General features: G+C 41.7%; 1 protein-coding gene across 1 annotated transcript in view; it reads right to left on the bottom strand.

Moving 5' to 3' along the window:
* Nucleotides 1-15061, bottom strand: part of KIAA1324L (KIAA1324 like) — a 102230-nt gene that overhangs the window by 38011 nt on the left and 49158 nt on the right. Inside the window, exon 2 of the mRNA XM_027639871.1 lies at nucleotides 11528-11648. Within this exon, the coding sequence (XP_027495672.1) occupies nucleotides 11528-11648 (121 nt within the window). The remainder of the gene's footprint in view (nucleotides 1-11527; nucleotides 11649-15061) is intronic.

Genomic DNA, 15061 nt, shown 5'->3' on the forward strand with positions numbered 1-15061 from the left:
GGTTTCTAATACAGTTAGCTTAGTTTTGCATGTCACTGATGAAGAAAGGTAGTGCTGCACAATACCAGTAAGGCGCATCTTAAAGGGATTAAGAACTACCTGAATAACAGATCTCAGACAGGGCTGTCAATAGAAAACAGGGAGGAAGGGTGCAGTTCTGCCAGTCCAGGACTGAGTCTGATGGCTGCCCACACTTTTATTGACAATCTGCAGGCAAATAGAAAAGGAATGGTATTAAGATTGGCAGGTGAGAGGCTTTTGCCAAGGCTAAGCCCACTCAAAGTCAGTGTGTTTTAACAGAGTCAAAGGTAAAGACAAGATGCTGAAGGCAAGGAGTGCCAGCCGTGCCTGCAGAGGGCTGAAACATGTCCTGGAGAGCACCAAGCCTGAGGATTGAACTGGACCCACTATTCAAGAGCTTCCACTGTCAAGACATCTAAAAAAGGCACTAGTGAGATCTCTGGATATATTTAGAGATGGAGGTAGAGATGTGTAGGAAGAAACGTGTATTACAGGGAAGAAGTTTGTTGTAGTACTGCATATAGTTGTGATTTGGCATTTTTGAGAGGTCAATACAAAGCAAAAGGACTTTCAATGGTTTTTAAATTAGGGGTAATGTCTTGCAGTGAGAGATTTGAAGTGCTTAGTCATTTAGTTTATCACAAGAAGATTGAGAGTCAACTTGATTAATATATAAGCACCTCCAAGGGGAAAGAACACAGGATCCTGCTGCACTCTTTAATCAAGCAGAGAACTGCATAAGAAGAGCTACCTTCTGGAAGCTGAACCCAGACAAACTCAAATTGGAAATAATGCACAGATTTTTAATAGGAAGAATGACTGATTGCTGAAGCAATCTGTCATGGCATGCGATGGACCCTTTGTCTCTCAAGTGCTTCGTACCACAACTGGACACCATATGGAAGAAAAGCTCATGGCAAACACAAATTATCAGCCTCAGCATCAGCCTAGCTCAATGCATTTTAATGGCCTTCGAGGTCAAACAAGCAAATCTAATTAAACCCCCTGCTCTTAAACTCTGTGAGTCAAGATAAACGGTATCTTATCTCCCTGCTGGGACACACCACTGAGGATGTGGGGTATCCTGAAGGAGGAGCCCTGCCCACTGTGTAACCACTTCCAAGGAGTGCTTGCAATACATCACTTTGCAGATCTGACTGCACTTTACAATCATTTTGCAGACATGGAAACAGCTCCCCAGAGGGCAAAACAGAACATAAACAAGCTTGCCTCATTTGCCCTTTGACTACAAGGCTCCAGGGTCACATTTTGTCTTTTAGCACAGCTGTAGCCCTCCTGGTGATTTAGGTGGACTAGGATCAATATTAGTTGGCACATTTCTTTTCTGGTAACTGACCCAAACAATCTCACATTGCTTAACTTTCTGATGCTGGGGGTCAGGATAGGATTATCGTGAACCCAGATGGACAAACAGAGTAGATCTTCACATGTATATGACTACTCAGTCCCTCCTGAGGTCTGAAACTTTCCTCTGGAGTATTTTCTCATGTTGATTATCTACCAGATACTGCCATGCAGTAACAGGGATCAGAATATTTGAGATTTCACCGGAAGATTAACCAAATCTCAATATCCTGCATCTTATCTCAACATCCTGCATCTTACAACACCAATCTATAATGTATTCAATTGCTTTTCTCCCCTGTGCAGCCCTGGCCACCCAGTCTTACCCCTTCCCTCAGCTAGCTTCCCATTCCACACTAGTTGGAGCTGCTACTTCTACCTCCATCACTCTTCTCAGCAGACATTTTTCTCCAGACATTTCTTACTTAACAACAACTTAAATTATTTTAGGTCTTCTGTTTATTCTGTTGCCAGTGAACATGTGCACATTCACGTGTATCCTGTGTCTCCCTGGCTCTCAATGTATTACAGTTTAAAAAAAAAAAAGATGCAGGACTGGTTTTTACCAGATTGTAACAACATTAGAAGGGATAGCAACTGAGCAATCCTACATAAACCAATGAAAATACAAAGTAAAAATAATCTCAAACACTGCTTTTCCATCTCTCACCTCTCCAGTCCTATGTTGTTCATCCAAAGCGTCACCATCTGGGATTCAAGTGAGATGCTGCCATCTCCTGAAGGCAGAGTCTGGGCTGAATTGTCTCAGCCTTCCATGGGCACAGGTAAAAATTGTAGCTCAGAAAGGAAATATGAGGTTGGCAGCATCAGGCAATTGTCCCTCTGAACAGCTGTTGTGTGACACATGCCACAAGCCTGGAGGGGAAACTGTGGCCAGGGACAAGTACATAGAGGCTGTTCCGTGACACTCTGGGACATCAGGGTCCACACAACATGGAACCAAGGACCAACCAAAATACAGAATGAGAAAAAAAAAAAAAAAAAAAAAAGAAGGATGAGAGGAAATCATTGCTTCATTATTAATGTTTCCTATAATCTCATCAGCTTCAGAATGTCTTCTGTGAATAATTTATATGAGGCTTCTCCAATAGACTGTGAATAATTGATGTTCGTTTTCTTCACTCATTGTATCCCAATGTGTTACTAGGAACCAGACTGAATCTTAATTTAAGGTAAAAAAAGTCTGTCTAGGCTGTTTGGGCTTGAAATGTGATCACACTGAAGTCTGATATAACTTGAGAAAAAGTACCTTCTATGGAAGGTTTCTTAAGAAGAAATAATGTCTCCTTTTATCCAAAAAATTACAAAATAGAGCAATGCTTTTTCCAGGTCACCTCTTTCCCAGCTGGTCTGGTATGTAGGACATTTTTATTATCACTTTACTGCATCATTCAGACACTGAAAGGTGTGGTTTGGAATGGGAATACTCAATCAATTCATGGCAGTGGGGTGTAGAGTGGAGGAAGACAGCCATCACCAAGGGGTTGGAAAGAACATTTGCTGACAGGGTTCCAACAACTATCCTATTGGGTCAGCACTGGACATGTGTGGTGGGTTGATCCAATACAACACGGCAGGAAACAGACCTCGAGGTGAGTGAGCAGCTCTCCAGGTTCTACTGACTCCATCAGGTATATTTTGATTGCTCATCGGGCACAGTCTTTGGTACAAATGGCTTCTAGTGCCATTTGATATGTCCTCTGCACATACACACACACAATCCTCACCTCTCCTCCCTCTACCAAGCGATAACAAATCTCAAGGTCTTGCCAGCTGCTTCCCCATTGAAAGAGAAATCAGTGACTCAGAGGAATCTCTCTTTAACTTATTTAATTACATTGTGTACACAAACAAAGTGAAGAATTCATCAAAAGACACTAAGGTCATCCTTTGTCTTGGGAGTCTCAATACACACATCAAATTGCAGTTCCCAGTAACTCTTCTCCAGGAATTAAATTCTGTGGGTTCAGTGCAAACTCTTTAGCCTTTTTAACTATTTACCTAAAAGAATCTATGCTTCAAAAAGCCAACAATGGCAGTTGTTCTGCAAAGACAGTGTCGTGCTCACGCACAGAGTAGAAATTCTGGAAAAAATACTTGTAAAACCGGGATATCTCTCAGGGTATCAGTCCACATTAGGAATATATCCACATAGAAATGCCATGGCAAAATGTAGCCTCAAGCCTCAGTCCAGGTGAGAAACCTAATGCCATCAATAAGACTGATCTACCTGGCTTGTTAGGAACATGAATTAGCAAGGACAGGAATAAGAACAGGAATAAACATCTGCTTGAGTGGTTTGCTAAATCACAGCCTTTTAGCAGGGACTCTCAAACTGTGCTGTGCACATCACTGCTGGCTGAACAGCTTTGCTACATGGCAGCCCTGCATTAATTCCTCAGCTTCACAGTGTTCCTCAGAGCAGCCCCTGCTGCTGTGTGCTAGTCCCCTCCATAGTGTGCTCTAGTGGGAAAGCCTTTCCTTTTTCTTTCAGAAAAGACGTAAAAACTTTTCTAAGGATACAAAAAACACAGGTAAAATTGAGTTGCCTGGTCCTGCAGGCCATGGACACAAAAGTGATCTATAAAAAGTGACCATGACTTTAAAATCTATTTCTTGGACATCCTGCTGTTCATGTGAAAGGTGGCTCCAGAGACAGAGTTATATTGTATTTTTTCACTATCAGACATCCATAATAGCTTGGTAATGCATGACAGGCCAAGGGCCATATCTATGGCATATCAAGAAATCCTCAGATTTCCTGGATTTCCACTTTTTTGATACTTAGTTCTGAGAGATCAGCCTTCTACATGTGACTCTTAGATGTTGACAGGCAGCCATATGACTGTTCAAAATAGAGGGGAGAAAAGAAGGTGTAAGTCAAAATGAGGGAGGAGACCAGTATATACCTTTGAGTGAGTAATCTCAAGGGTAGAGGAATGAAAGGGGAGATCTTCTGCACAGATTTTTTGAACATTGTCTCAAAATAGTACTTTCGCACAGCTCAGGATACCCAGCAGCATCAGTCACCATACATAAGTTTATCTGTGTTCATATGTCACATCTAAATGACACAGTCAAACAGCAGAAGCCATGAATAGCTTGACCTCATTGTTTCTTCCAAGGTGAATACCCAAAGAAGCAATGTCTGAATAACATTAAAAATTATTAGTATATCAAGGATGATGAAGAGAAGATCCAGTGCTTTCAAACCATGATTAAAAAAATGAGAATGAACACAGCTCGTCCTCAGAGCTATGCTGATCACCATATTTCCTCTCCTCAGTGCAAACAAAAATCCCAACCATTTCAAAGTCCACTAATGAGACCAGAAAATAATCCTCAGTGAACATCAAACAAAAAAGGAGAAAAACCCTCTGACAATACGCTAGGATTCACATTTGCTTCAAGAGGCTGTAACTCTGGACTTACTTAAGCCCTATGAAAAATCATTCTGACATGCATTCATATATAAGCAGAATGACACTTTGGTGATAATAACATTCTTATTACATAACAAACTCTTTTGAAATATAAACAAATGTGACTGTGTAATAATTAGCACCATTCTCATGGGAGTATTTGTATGTATATTCACATCTACTTGTGCAATGATGCAAACATTAAAGAAACTACTAAAACATATCATTGCTATTTTCTTCAACAGCCAAATTTCAAAATTCTAAGTAACACTTTGGAAGAGCCAATTTCTTAGCACAAAGCCTACACAGAGTTTGCGTGAATGCAAATCTAGTTGACAATGAACAGATGTAAACTTTATGTCAGAAGGCTGTAACACAAGCACACAGGTTTTGCCAGACATTTAACATTCATTTTGCGTTATACATCCAAAAAGACATGTATGTGCATAGAAAATTTGCAGATGCCCACTGACATCAGGGGAATTAGGAGCAGGCCCACTTCTCACCTGACTGGGATATCCAACCTTACCAGGGACTGAGAGAACATCAAATTCAAAACCTTGTACTGAAGTTTTCTGTTATGAAAGAAGAATGTTGAAACTCCTGCAGATTCCTTAAATTGCCTTAAACTGTTGCCCTAATTGTGTCTGCAATTAGCAGGAAGATCTGTATCTCCTCCTGTGGTATCCTGAGAGCAGATTACACAAGTCAGAATACACTCAACAAACACAACTCAGTAGCAATAAATCAGGTCAAATTTTGCTTTTAGACCCCAGTAAAGTCCATTGTAATTAGGGACAGTCTATTTTCTGCAGTGGAGCTGCTTGCCATTTGGTACAGGCTCACAAAACTCAATTCTAAACTGAAGCACTCTTCTGATTTCAAAGGACTTGCTCCCCCCTTAGTGGCACCAGGTAAAGGAGCACTTTACCAAGCAGAACCATTAATAACACTGTGGCACCATTCTTTCAATCATAGAATCTCAGAATCACTAAGGTTGGAAAAGATCTGTAAAATCATTGAGTCCAACCTTTAATGCAGCACTGCCAAGTCCACTGCTAAATCGTGACCCCAGGTGTCATATTTAGACCTTTTCTGAACACTTCCAGGGATGGTGATTCCACCACCTCCCTGGGTAGCCTGTTCCGATAATTTGATCAAGTTATTTCATATTATCAATATTTTTTTTGTCTCACTTCCTAAAGAATCTCCCTGATTATAATGGCATTTGGAGGCCAATTATAACAGTGACTCTACCTTCACTTTTTCCCTTGAACACGGCAAATTCAACTCCCTTTAAAAATGCTCTATTATTCTCACTATAGTTCCTTTATCATCCACACAGACCACTAAAATGAATAGATATTTATGAAATAAGGTGCATACTATTCTTGCTTAGGATGACAAAAAATTACTTATATTCTTTGGAATAAGAGTGTAAGCATTCTAAAAGAATTTGAGGTCAAAATGTGAATCCTTTAAGGTCTTTTTGGTCACAAACTTTGCTGACATGAGCATATCAGTGCCCCTGGGCACATTAAGGGCACAGTCTGAACCAGGTATTTGGGCTGTACTTGAGTGAAGGAAGGTGGAGAGGAAGGAAGGGAGACAGGGAAGGAAGGAAGACTCCAAATACAGACTTTTAATTTGAGTGTAAAACAGGCAGCATATGGTCAGGCTGGCAGAAAAGCCTGATGGTGGCCACCACAACAGATTGCAGTGCAGTGTCAGCAGGAACATGATGCCAAGTGCTGCTCCCACTGCCAACCCCCAAAAAGACCCCATTAGACACTGCCTACAGCCCCACACCAAAGCAGTGGATTTCCAGAGATAACCAGGCATAAAGGGGGTGCAGGAAAGGGCTTAGCCCAGAAAGTAAACTACTCCCTTGGACTGCCATCAATATTTTCCATTTAAAAAGCCAAGCAACCACCCTGATGGCAGCGATCCTTATCAGTTAAATTCCCTTCCTGTTATCAGACTCATGAGGAGATCAGAGGGAGATCTGTGGTAATTAAAAATGAAGGAGACCAAATTAGTAAAGCACATTCCCAACTGTCAAGAGTGATTCAGAGGTCTGGATTCTGCTGAGGGAGGCTCTCTGTCTGACACCCCCGCCTCCATGTGTGTTCCCTACCTTCAGAACAGTACTGGGAAGATGCCTGGAGGGGACATCTTAAATGGAAAGCAGAGGAGAGTCACACAGAGCAGCTCTAGGAGTAATAAATATTGTCTTTTTTGTAGCCAAGATCTCTTCTGCACTTTTAATGTATCTCTTCACAGGAACCCTTGCAACCGTGGTGTGGCAGCATCAAAAATATGACTCAGCTCTATACAAACACAAACCTGAGAGATGTGACCAGGGAACTTGGTGTGGCTGCACCATGGCATGTCCAGAGAAAGCCTGGTCTCATGGGCACTGAGCACTGAGGGATCACACTATGCTGAATGGCAAAATGCAGGCTGACAACCTGATTCAGGGTCTGAAAGCGGTGATGGCTGAAGCCCCACAGGGCAAGGAGATCAGAAAAAAAGAAGGAAGTGAAATATAGAAAGGGGCATGTTGTCCCAGTGCCTTGCAACTGCAGAGCTGCTACTGCAGCTTCCCTCACATATCTGGGTCACTGCACTGCATGACACAAACGTGTGTCATATGAGGTTCCTTCTTTCTTGCCACTTACCACCTGGATGGGAGAGATGTGGAGGGCAGGATAGTAGGAGGGGACGATGGGTGATCACACTGCTTAGTGCTCATGGCAAGATAAAGATGAAAAAGCCCTTCTTCTAATACCCAGATCACAATGCAGTTCAAATATGACAACCCTTTCTACTACGAACCCCTGACTATTTCTCAGAGGACCCTGTCCCTGCAGGTAAACTTTGGTGATTAAGTTTTTGAAGGGTCAAAAAAAAGGGCAGAATCCTGCCAGGTTTCAGAGACTGCAGCCATTTCAGGGAGTGTTGGCAGTCGTGCTCAAGCGGGTCACAGTCAGCTGTGCTTTGCAGGTTGGCGTGCTCTCCAAAATGTAGTGGAGCACAGAAGTATCCAACCTAATTTTAAACGGGTTCATTCAAATGAAATGCAGTAAAACACAGCATCCTGAAAATGAGCACACCTCAAGACACCAATTGAGCTCTGATGTCACAGTTCGATTGCTCCAGAAGCACCTAAGTTAAGGCGTTTTTAGCAATCTCAATTGTCTTTCCACTCCACTGGAGACCACAGTCTGGATGTATTTACAGAGTTGGAGACATTCAACATATTGTTATACTATCCTTCAAAGGCACAATTCAAAGAGAATGACTGCTGAGCATTTGGAAGAAGGAGAGGTTGGCACAGTATTCTCAGGATTCAAAATTAATGACAGCCTGCACGTCACTTCAGTTTTCAGGGAGCAGTAAAGAGCAGTGGTAGATATTCTCAAGCGGCAGGCATTTCTGAGTAGACGAAAACAACTGCAAACATTGTGAAATCAGCAGTGATGGCAGATGTGTTCCCAAAAGAAACACTTTCTCATACAGATTTCCCCAAATATGGTATGTCCTAACAGCCACCAAGGACCACTGAGGGCTCTGCCAACCTCAAGGAGACAAAAAAAAGCCCTAAGAGCTCTTACTGCTGTACAACTGCAACTGCTGTACAACTGCAACTGCTGTACAACTGCAACCCTCTCTTAAGAGCAGTGACATAGTTGGTTCTGGTATATCTCAGAACTAACAGATGTTAAACAAAACTTCTGAAGGTAACAGATTTCAAATGCCATAAGTCATCCTACCTGGGATAATTACACTCTGGACCCTGATTCTACAGGCTGAAGGACTGAAAGGGTTTCCTTGGGTATCCAAGGAAACTCCAGAACTCTACCAAATACCATACGTCCTGGCATAGGGTAGGACTTACAAGATGTAGGAGAATGTGAAAGATATTGTAGAATGTCCACAAAGACTCACCTCAGAAGATATGGTATAGTTATGGCATTTCTTGATAGACTTTGGGATAAAATAGCAGCAGACCTATGGGAGAAGGAAGGTGTCTCAAGGAGCCATTAATGTGAGATGTGTATGCAACCTCTGGTCAAGTTTGTAGCACAAATGTCACTATGTACACAATCTACTGAGAACATGAGTTGTAGCAGCCTCAGATACAGAACCTTTGTATTTCTCAGGCTGCAGAAATTCATGGTTTTACTATAAGATGCCCTTGATCCAGCTGCTGGGTTGTCAAATGAACCAGAAACCTCCAGCTTAGAGAATATAACAAGTCAGCAAGCCTGTCAGCATTTTCAACACAACTTGTCATCAACAACAGATCCTCATGTGAAAAATCTAAAGAGCTGTAGGGTAGTCAGTTTTCAAAAGCCACCTCTCCCAGTATATTCCACCCATTGAAGAATGGACTGTCAGCCAAACTCTACGCTGGTTCAAATACTTTGCAGTAAAAGTATTCAGTCAAGCTGAATGGGAGAGGTGTTCCCAACACATTCCTGCAGTGATTGACTGCTGTTGACAGATTCATGTTTTCAGTCTGAAAGACTGGTTGTTCTTTAAGCAAAAGGTGAAAGACTAAGCGATGAGAAACCCAAAATTACTTTCGCCATCAGAACATAGTCAGACAGCCCCTGAAGCCAGTTAATCTACTGCAGACACAGGAAAAAAAAAAAGAACTACATTAACACCTCTGCACTCAGAAAAGCCCACAGAGATGAGACCTGAAGGTTTCAGTAAAAAAGTCAAATATCTGATTGCTTCTCAAACAAGCTGAATTCCCATGGGAATTAACAGCAACACCACAAGGAGGAGAAGCATCTACCGAGATGAGTTTCCCAGTGTATTTAACAGAATCCTGTACTTTGGTGCATAATTTCACAGCCCATATACTGGGAAAAGTTTTCACCTGGTCGAGCAGGGTGACAGGTATCAAGAAGCCAGAAATTCATCTATTGTTATAAAACAGCTGAATTCTCTTTGGAATTGATCTAAGACCAGAAAGACACACAAATAAGATGAGATGAAGAGGGAACTGCATCATTTGTCGAAATCTGTAGCAGAAAGTCCAGGAGAGTGTAATATTACTGGATCTTAAACCATTTATCACAAGATTTAAGAGGAAGTAATGTACGTCAGAAAAAATGAGTTATACCTATGTACTCCAGGGTACATCAAAAGTGGTTGTGCAGCAGAAGAAATAAAACTATCTGCTCCTTTACAGTACAGGCAGTAAAAAGTAATAGGCTTGAAGTATAACAAGGGAGATTCAATAGCAGAAAAATCTTTAACAGGAAGGAAAATGAAAAGAACAAAATAGATGAGCAAATATCTAGAGAGCTTCTGGGCTCTTCATCATGAGAGATCCATGAAAACAGTCCAGCCAAATGTCAGCCATGAGTGACACAGTCATTGCCACTACAGATATTTGGGCTGGGGGATGAATTATGGGATCACCAGAGGTGATTCTCAGCTCTCTATTTCTGTAATTGAAAAAGCACATCCTAAGGATATACTGAGATTCCACATTTAAAATCTCGGAAACTAAACCCAAATATCAGGAATGACACATTTCCAAATTATGAGAAAATAGGTTGCATATTAGAAAGAAATTTTTTACAGAGAGAGTAATCAGAGATTGGAATGGGCTGCCCAGGGAGGTGGTGGATTCACTGTTCCTGCAGGTTTTAAGGTGAGACTGGATGTGGCACTTAGTGCCATGGTCTAGTAACCACAGCGGTGTTGGATCAAGGATTGGACTTGATGATCTCAGAGGTCTTTTCCAACTCAGTTGATTCTATGATTCTATGATTCTGTGATGCTTGCAAGCAGTCAGAAACCTTCCAGTGATCAACACCGCTACAGAAAAAAATTTATATGCCTCACACTAGAACATATGTCATAAAGAAATGAACAATAAACCTTTAGAGGAGGAGTGGAGCTGAAAGGATGTTGCTGTTGTTCATTCTGTTTGTCAGATACAACAGTTTATACCCCCTGGTACATATTACTGCTAGGATCTACTGTGGAGAGAATTAGTAGAGCAAGGGAGTGTGACGGAAAAGAGTATTCAGCCTGGGAAGCTACAAAACAGTGAGGGATATGTTTGCAGAGCAGCAATTCGCTTATGTTTCCAGATGCAAAGAAGCGTTTCAATGTTTTAAAAAAAAAAAGCAAAACCAAGTGATATGAAAACACTCCAAGTTGTCAAAAATAAATACATAAATAAATAACATGCAGGAGCTTCATCATGAAAATAACTCAGGCAAATAAGACATTTACCATTCCTTATGCATGCACCTTATTAATTAGCTAAATAATGAAGGTAACAAGAATGTGGACACTATGCAAATATAATTTGACCACTCCTGGTCACCATTTTTGCCAATACAGCTACAAATGAACTGGAGAGTTACAGAACTTAAGAATGGGGCAGCTCAAGACAAGCAACTACATATCTTCAAGGGGCATTGTTATAGACATGCTTTGTCTGTGAATTAGCATACAAGGGCACCTGTAGCAGACAGTGAGCTGCACAGCTCCACTGCAAAGACAATCCCTGCTCCACAGCCCCAGGAGACAGGAAGAAGGATTGGAGGGGAAGAGCTAACTCAGGGACACTCAGGACATCAGTGACAGAGCTAAGAAACCCTACAAGGGTAAATAGCACAAAAAGCCAGTAACAGTCTGTAAAATGAAAAGGTACAACGTACTGCATTCCTTCCCTTTCACGGGGTCAGGTAGTCCAGAGCACTCCACTGACGGATTCGGGACAGCCACCCTCCATCTGGAGCCACTGCTGTCGCACTCTGTGTACTCGAAGTGGTAATCTGTCTGCAAGCAATTACAAAGAGTTTCAGTTTCATCATAACATTTGCATATTGAACTCATTAATCAAGACTTGGAGTAGCAAACTAAGTTATAATTAAACCAGAAAGGAAGTAGTTGTTGTAGAACATACTGTGCAGCACTCTTGCTGCTTTGATGATCGCCGTGTATCGTCACAGAGCAAGCACAGAGCACACCAGGTGCTGTGCAGCACACATGCGAAGGCAGAAGGTGGGATTTGTAAAAGCACTTGAGAGGCAGGACACAGATTCCACTAGATTTTTTTTTTCCCCCTGTCTTTTAGAGCAGGATTGATCCCAAATTTCTGTGTCTGATCTACAGCAGCTGACGAGGCTTCTGCTTTGATCAATGGAGCAAGCCATACACAAGTCATCCCGTGATAGGCTGGATGTCCAAAATGGTTGAGATGATTCACCTTCTGAGAGTGCCTTTCCCTCTTCATGAATTTCAGAGGTAGCCCAGGCAAATTAGGGGAGATAAACCCAGTATTGAGATATCTCTGAAAATGCCATCCAGGGCCAACTCTGAGGATTATCTCAAGGCAGAATGGTGGTGTGAGGGGAGATCAGTCCCTATGACTGAGATAAGCCCTGAGCAGACTAAATGAAAAGCAGTATGAAATTTCCTAGCATTAGCTGTTTGTCTTATTAATAGTATTGATTCAGATTCCACATACAATCTAGACTCACATTTAATTACATTTTTACTTTTGTGTTTATAGCTCTGTTTTCAAATTCATAGCCCAGAATTGTACTATTAAAATAAACCTCAGGAACATCTCATTCTTCAAGCAGTTTGGTATCAAGAAAGAGTTTGGGTGAAGCTGGCAGAAATGGTGATTAACTTTCTCTAGAGGGAACAGATCTATGTTAAAATTACACATCCTGGTAAGCTTCATGTGGGCAAGGCCACCTCCAGCTCCTTTTGCGGTCGATGAAAGGAAAACATTGTCCCTGTGACTATTTTAGACACCTTCTGCAGAGGGGACAAGGAGATAATACATCTAGAAACACTTCTTCCTCTCCACAGGCTACAGAGGGAAACTAGCCACTTAATTTGGATGGAGTCTTCTCTGTTTCCTCAGGGGAACCCCACCTCCAACACTGCACATCCCTTCATGGCCTGCAAAAATAACACACAAAATCATGGGACCAAGGAAAACTTAGCCACAGGCTCGGTGTTTATGAAGCTTTGGGGTAGACTGGTGTGGTGGACCCATAAGCTTTGGTTGGTTCCTTTCAATTTAACTGTCCTCTCCTGGCAGGGCTGGCCATGAACCAGGGAGGGGGAGGCAGTGGACACGTCCACAGCCCAAGGCACAAGCAGAAGAGCTCTTTAGCTGGCATAGCTCACTGTCACTGCAGTGAACCTCACCTATGAGGCAGTACATGATGGAGCAGAAGAATGGGAATCAGATGGATAAGGGTCTGTCCATGCTGGTTCTGATATAGATGAGTTAATTCCTGCAAATATTCAGCTGACTCACATGGAGAAGACTTGCAATTCTCTTCATTTACTTGTAGAAAAGCAAACAACATTGAGTTTAATACTTCTCCTACTGTTACCATAGCTCTCCAGAGATATTCAGATGTTAATAAAGTTCTACCTAAACATCATTAAAGCCTTTTCTATTTTGCATCCCAGTGCAAATAATAATCTGATTTCTCTGGAATTAATATTTTAATGGTTCAATAATTGTCTTTCTAGTACAATCGATAGTTTAGAAACCCAACTCATAGCACAGTGGAAAGGAAAACTATTTGTCTTCGGAAAAAAAAAATCAAGGCATTAGAAGATACTACCAAACCCAGATCTACAAATGAAATATAACATACTCCCAACTCTACAAATATATTCAATTATAATACGTATTTCCTCCACTTTCATCTCATTATGCAATCTTCCAGGAATAGAAAAAAAAAAAACAGTCCTGAATCACCTTGATATGAAATCTACCTATAAGGCAACCAGAATACATAAATGACACATCTGTAATAGATCCATCTCATAGTTCATATGACATAAGAAAAAAAAATCTCTTAAATATGTAAGACTGAAGCAAAGGAAAGGATATTGAAATACTCTGAATCTGACTCATGTTCAGATCCATTTTCTATCTAATATCAGGACAAAAGAATTACAGAGAGCAATTTGGTGTCAACAATCCGGGTTGCTCTCGTAGCCACCCTCTCAAAACACACTTTAGTGATGTCTAGCCAGCATGAAATCCCTCTGCAGCCAGAATGGGTCTCAGAAGGGGTGCTGCTGTGAGGGACACATCCCCTCTACTAGTTGGATATCGGTCAACTATCACCAGAGATTCAAAATTCAGCACAGTAACTAAAATTATGAAGGATAAAAGTGTTCTTCTCTCCTTCTACCTTCAGGCAGATGAGTCAGGTTTCCATCCTTCCATGGAAACCTCTCCAGCTTTGACCAGTCAAATGAGGTTTCTGCAGAGATGGACCCAACAGATGCCCTTCCCTCTGACCACCCCATCACTGTGTGCAGCCATGTCCACAAAGGAGTCACAAGACTCACAAATGTTGTACAGCAGAGTTCTCACACAGTTTCTTTTCATTACCTTTTTCCCTGCTGTGTTCAGTTCTCTTCTGGAAGAGGAGCAGGGGTGGGTTTTTTTGGTTTTTCATTTTCTATGTGATTTTCAACTCAGTTTTATGTCTGATAATGACTCCATGGACTTGGTTGTTCCTGTGGTAATCAACTGTACTAAAGACTCTTCAAATTGATTTTTGCCCTTGGTCACACACACACACACATAGCTCCAAAAATCTCTGCCAGCTACCAATGCTATCATCTTAGAATCACAGAACCATAGAACCACAGAATGGTTTAGGTTGGACAGGACCTTAAAGATCATCTTCTTCCAACCTCCCTGCATGGACAGGGACACCTACTAGACCAGGTTGCTCAAAACCCCATTCAGCCTGGCCTTGAACACTTCCACGGATGACGAACCCACAGTTTCTCTTGGTAACCTGCTCCAGAGCCTTGTCACCCTTACAGTAAAGAATTTCTTCCTAATATCCAATCTGAACTAATATCCTTCAGTTTAAAGCCATTCCTCCATGTCCTATCACTATGATCCCTGATAGATTCCCTCCCCATCATTCCTGAGTGGTGTCACTGGAACACTTGTCAGCGATGACTGAAGTCAAAAACTTCAGTGTTGAGTACCTCAGCCTTCTCTATGTTAGTTGCAGCCAGGTCTTTATTTTGCTCATTGGGGCGGTACAGACTTTTGTATCTTCCTTTATTTTCCTCTGTACCTAAAGAAACCCTTGTTATTTTTCATGTCCCTAGACAAGTTTAGTTCCAGTTGTGCCTTGCCTTCTCTTCTCTTCTCTTCTCTTCTCTTCTCTTCTCTTCTCTTCTCT

The sequence above is a fragment of the Corapipo altera genome, unplaced genomic scaffold, assembly GCF_003945725.1.
Source record: "Corapipo altera isolate COAL_440 unplaced genomic scaffold, ASM394572v1 1b, whole genome shotgun sequence".
NCBI lineage: Eukaryota > Metazoa > Chordata > Aves > Passeriformes > Pipridae > Corapipo > Corapipo altera.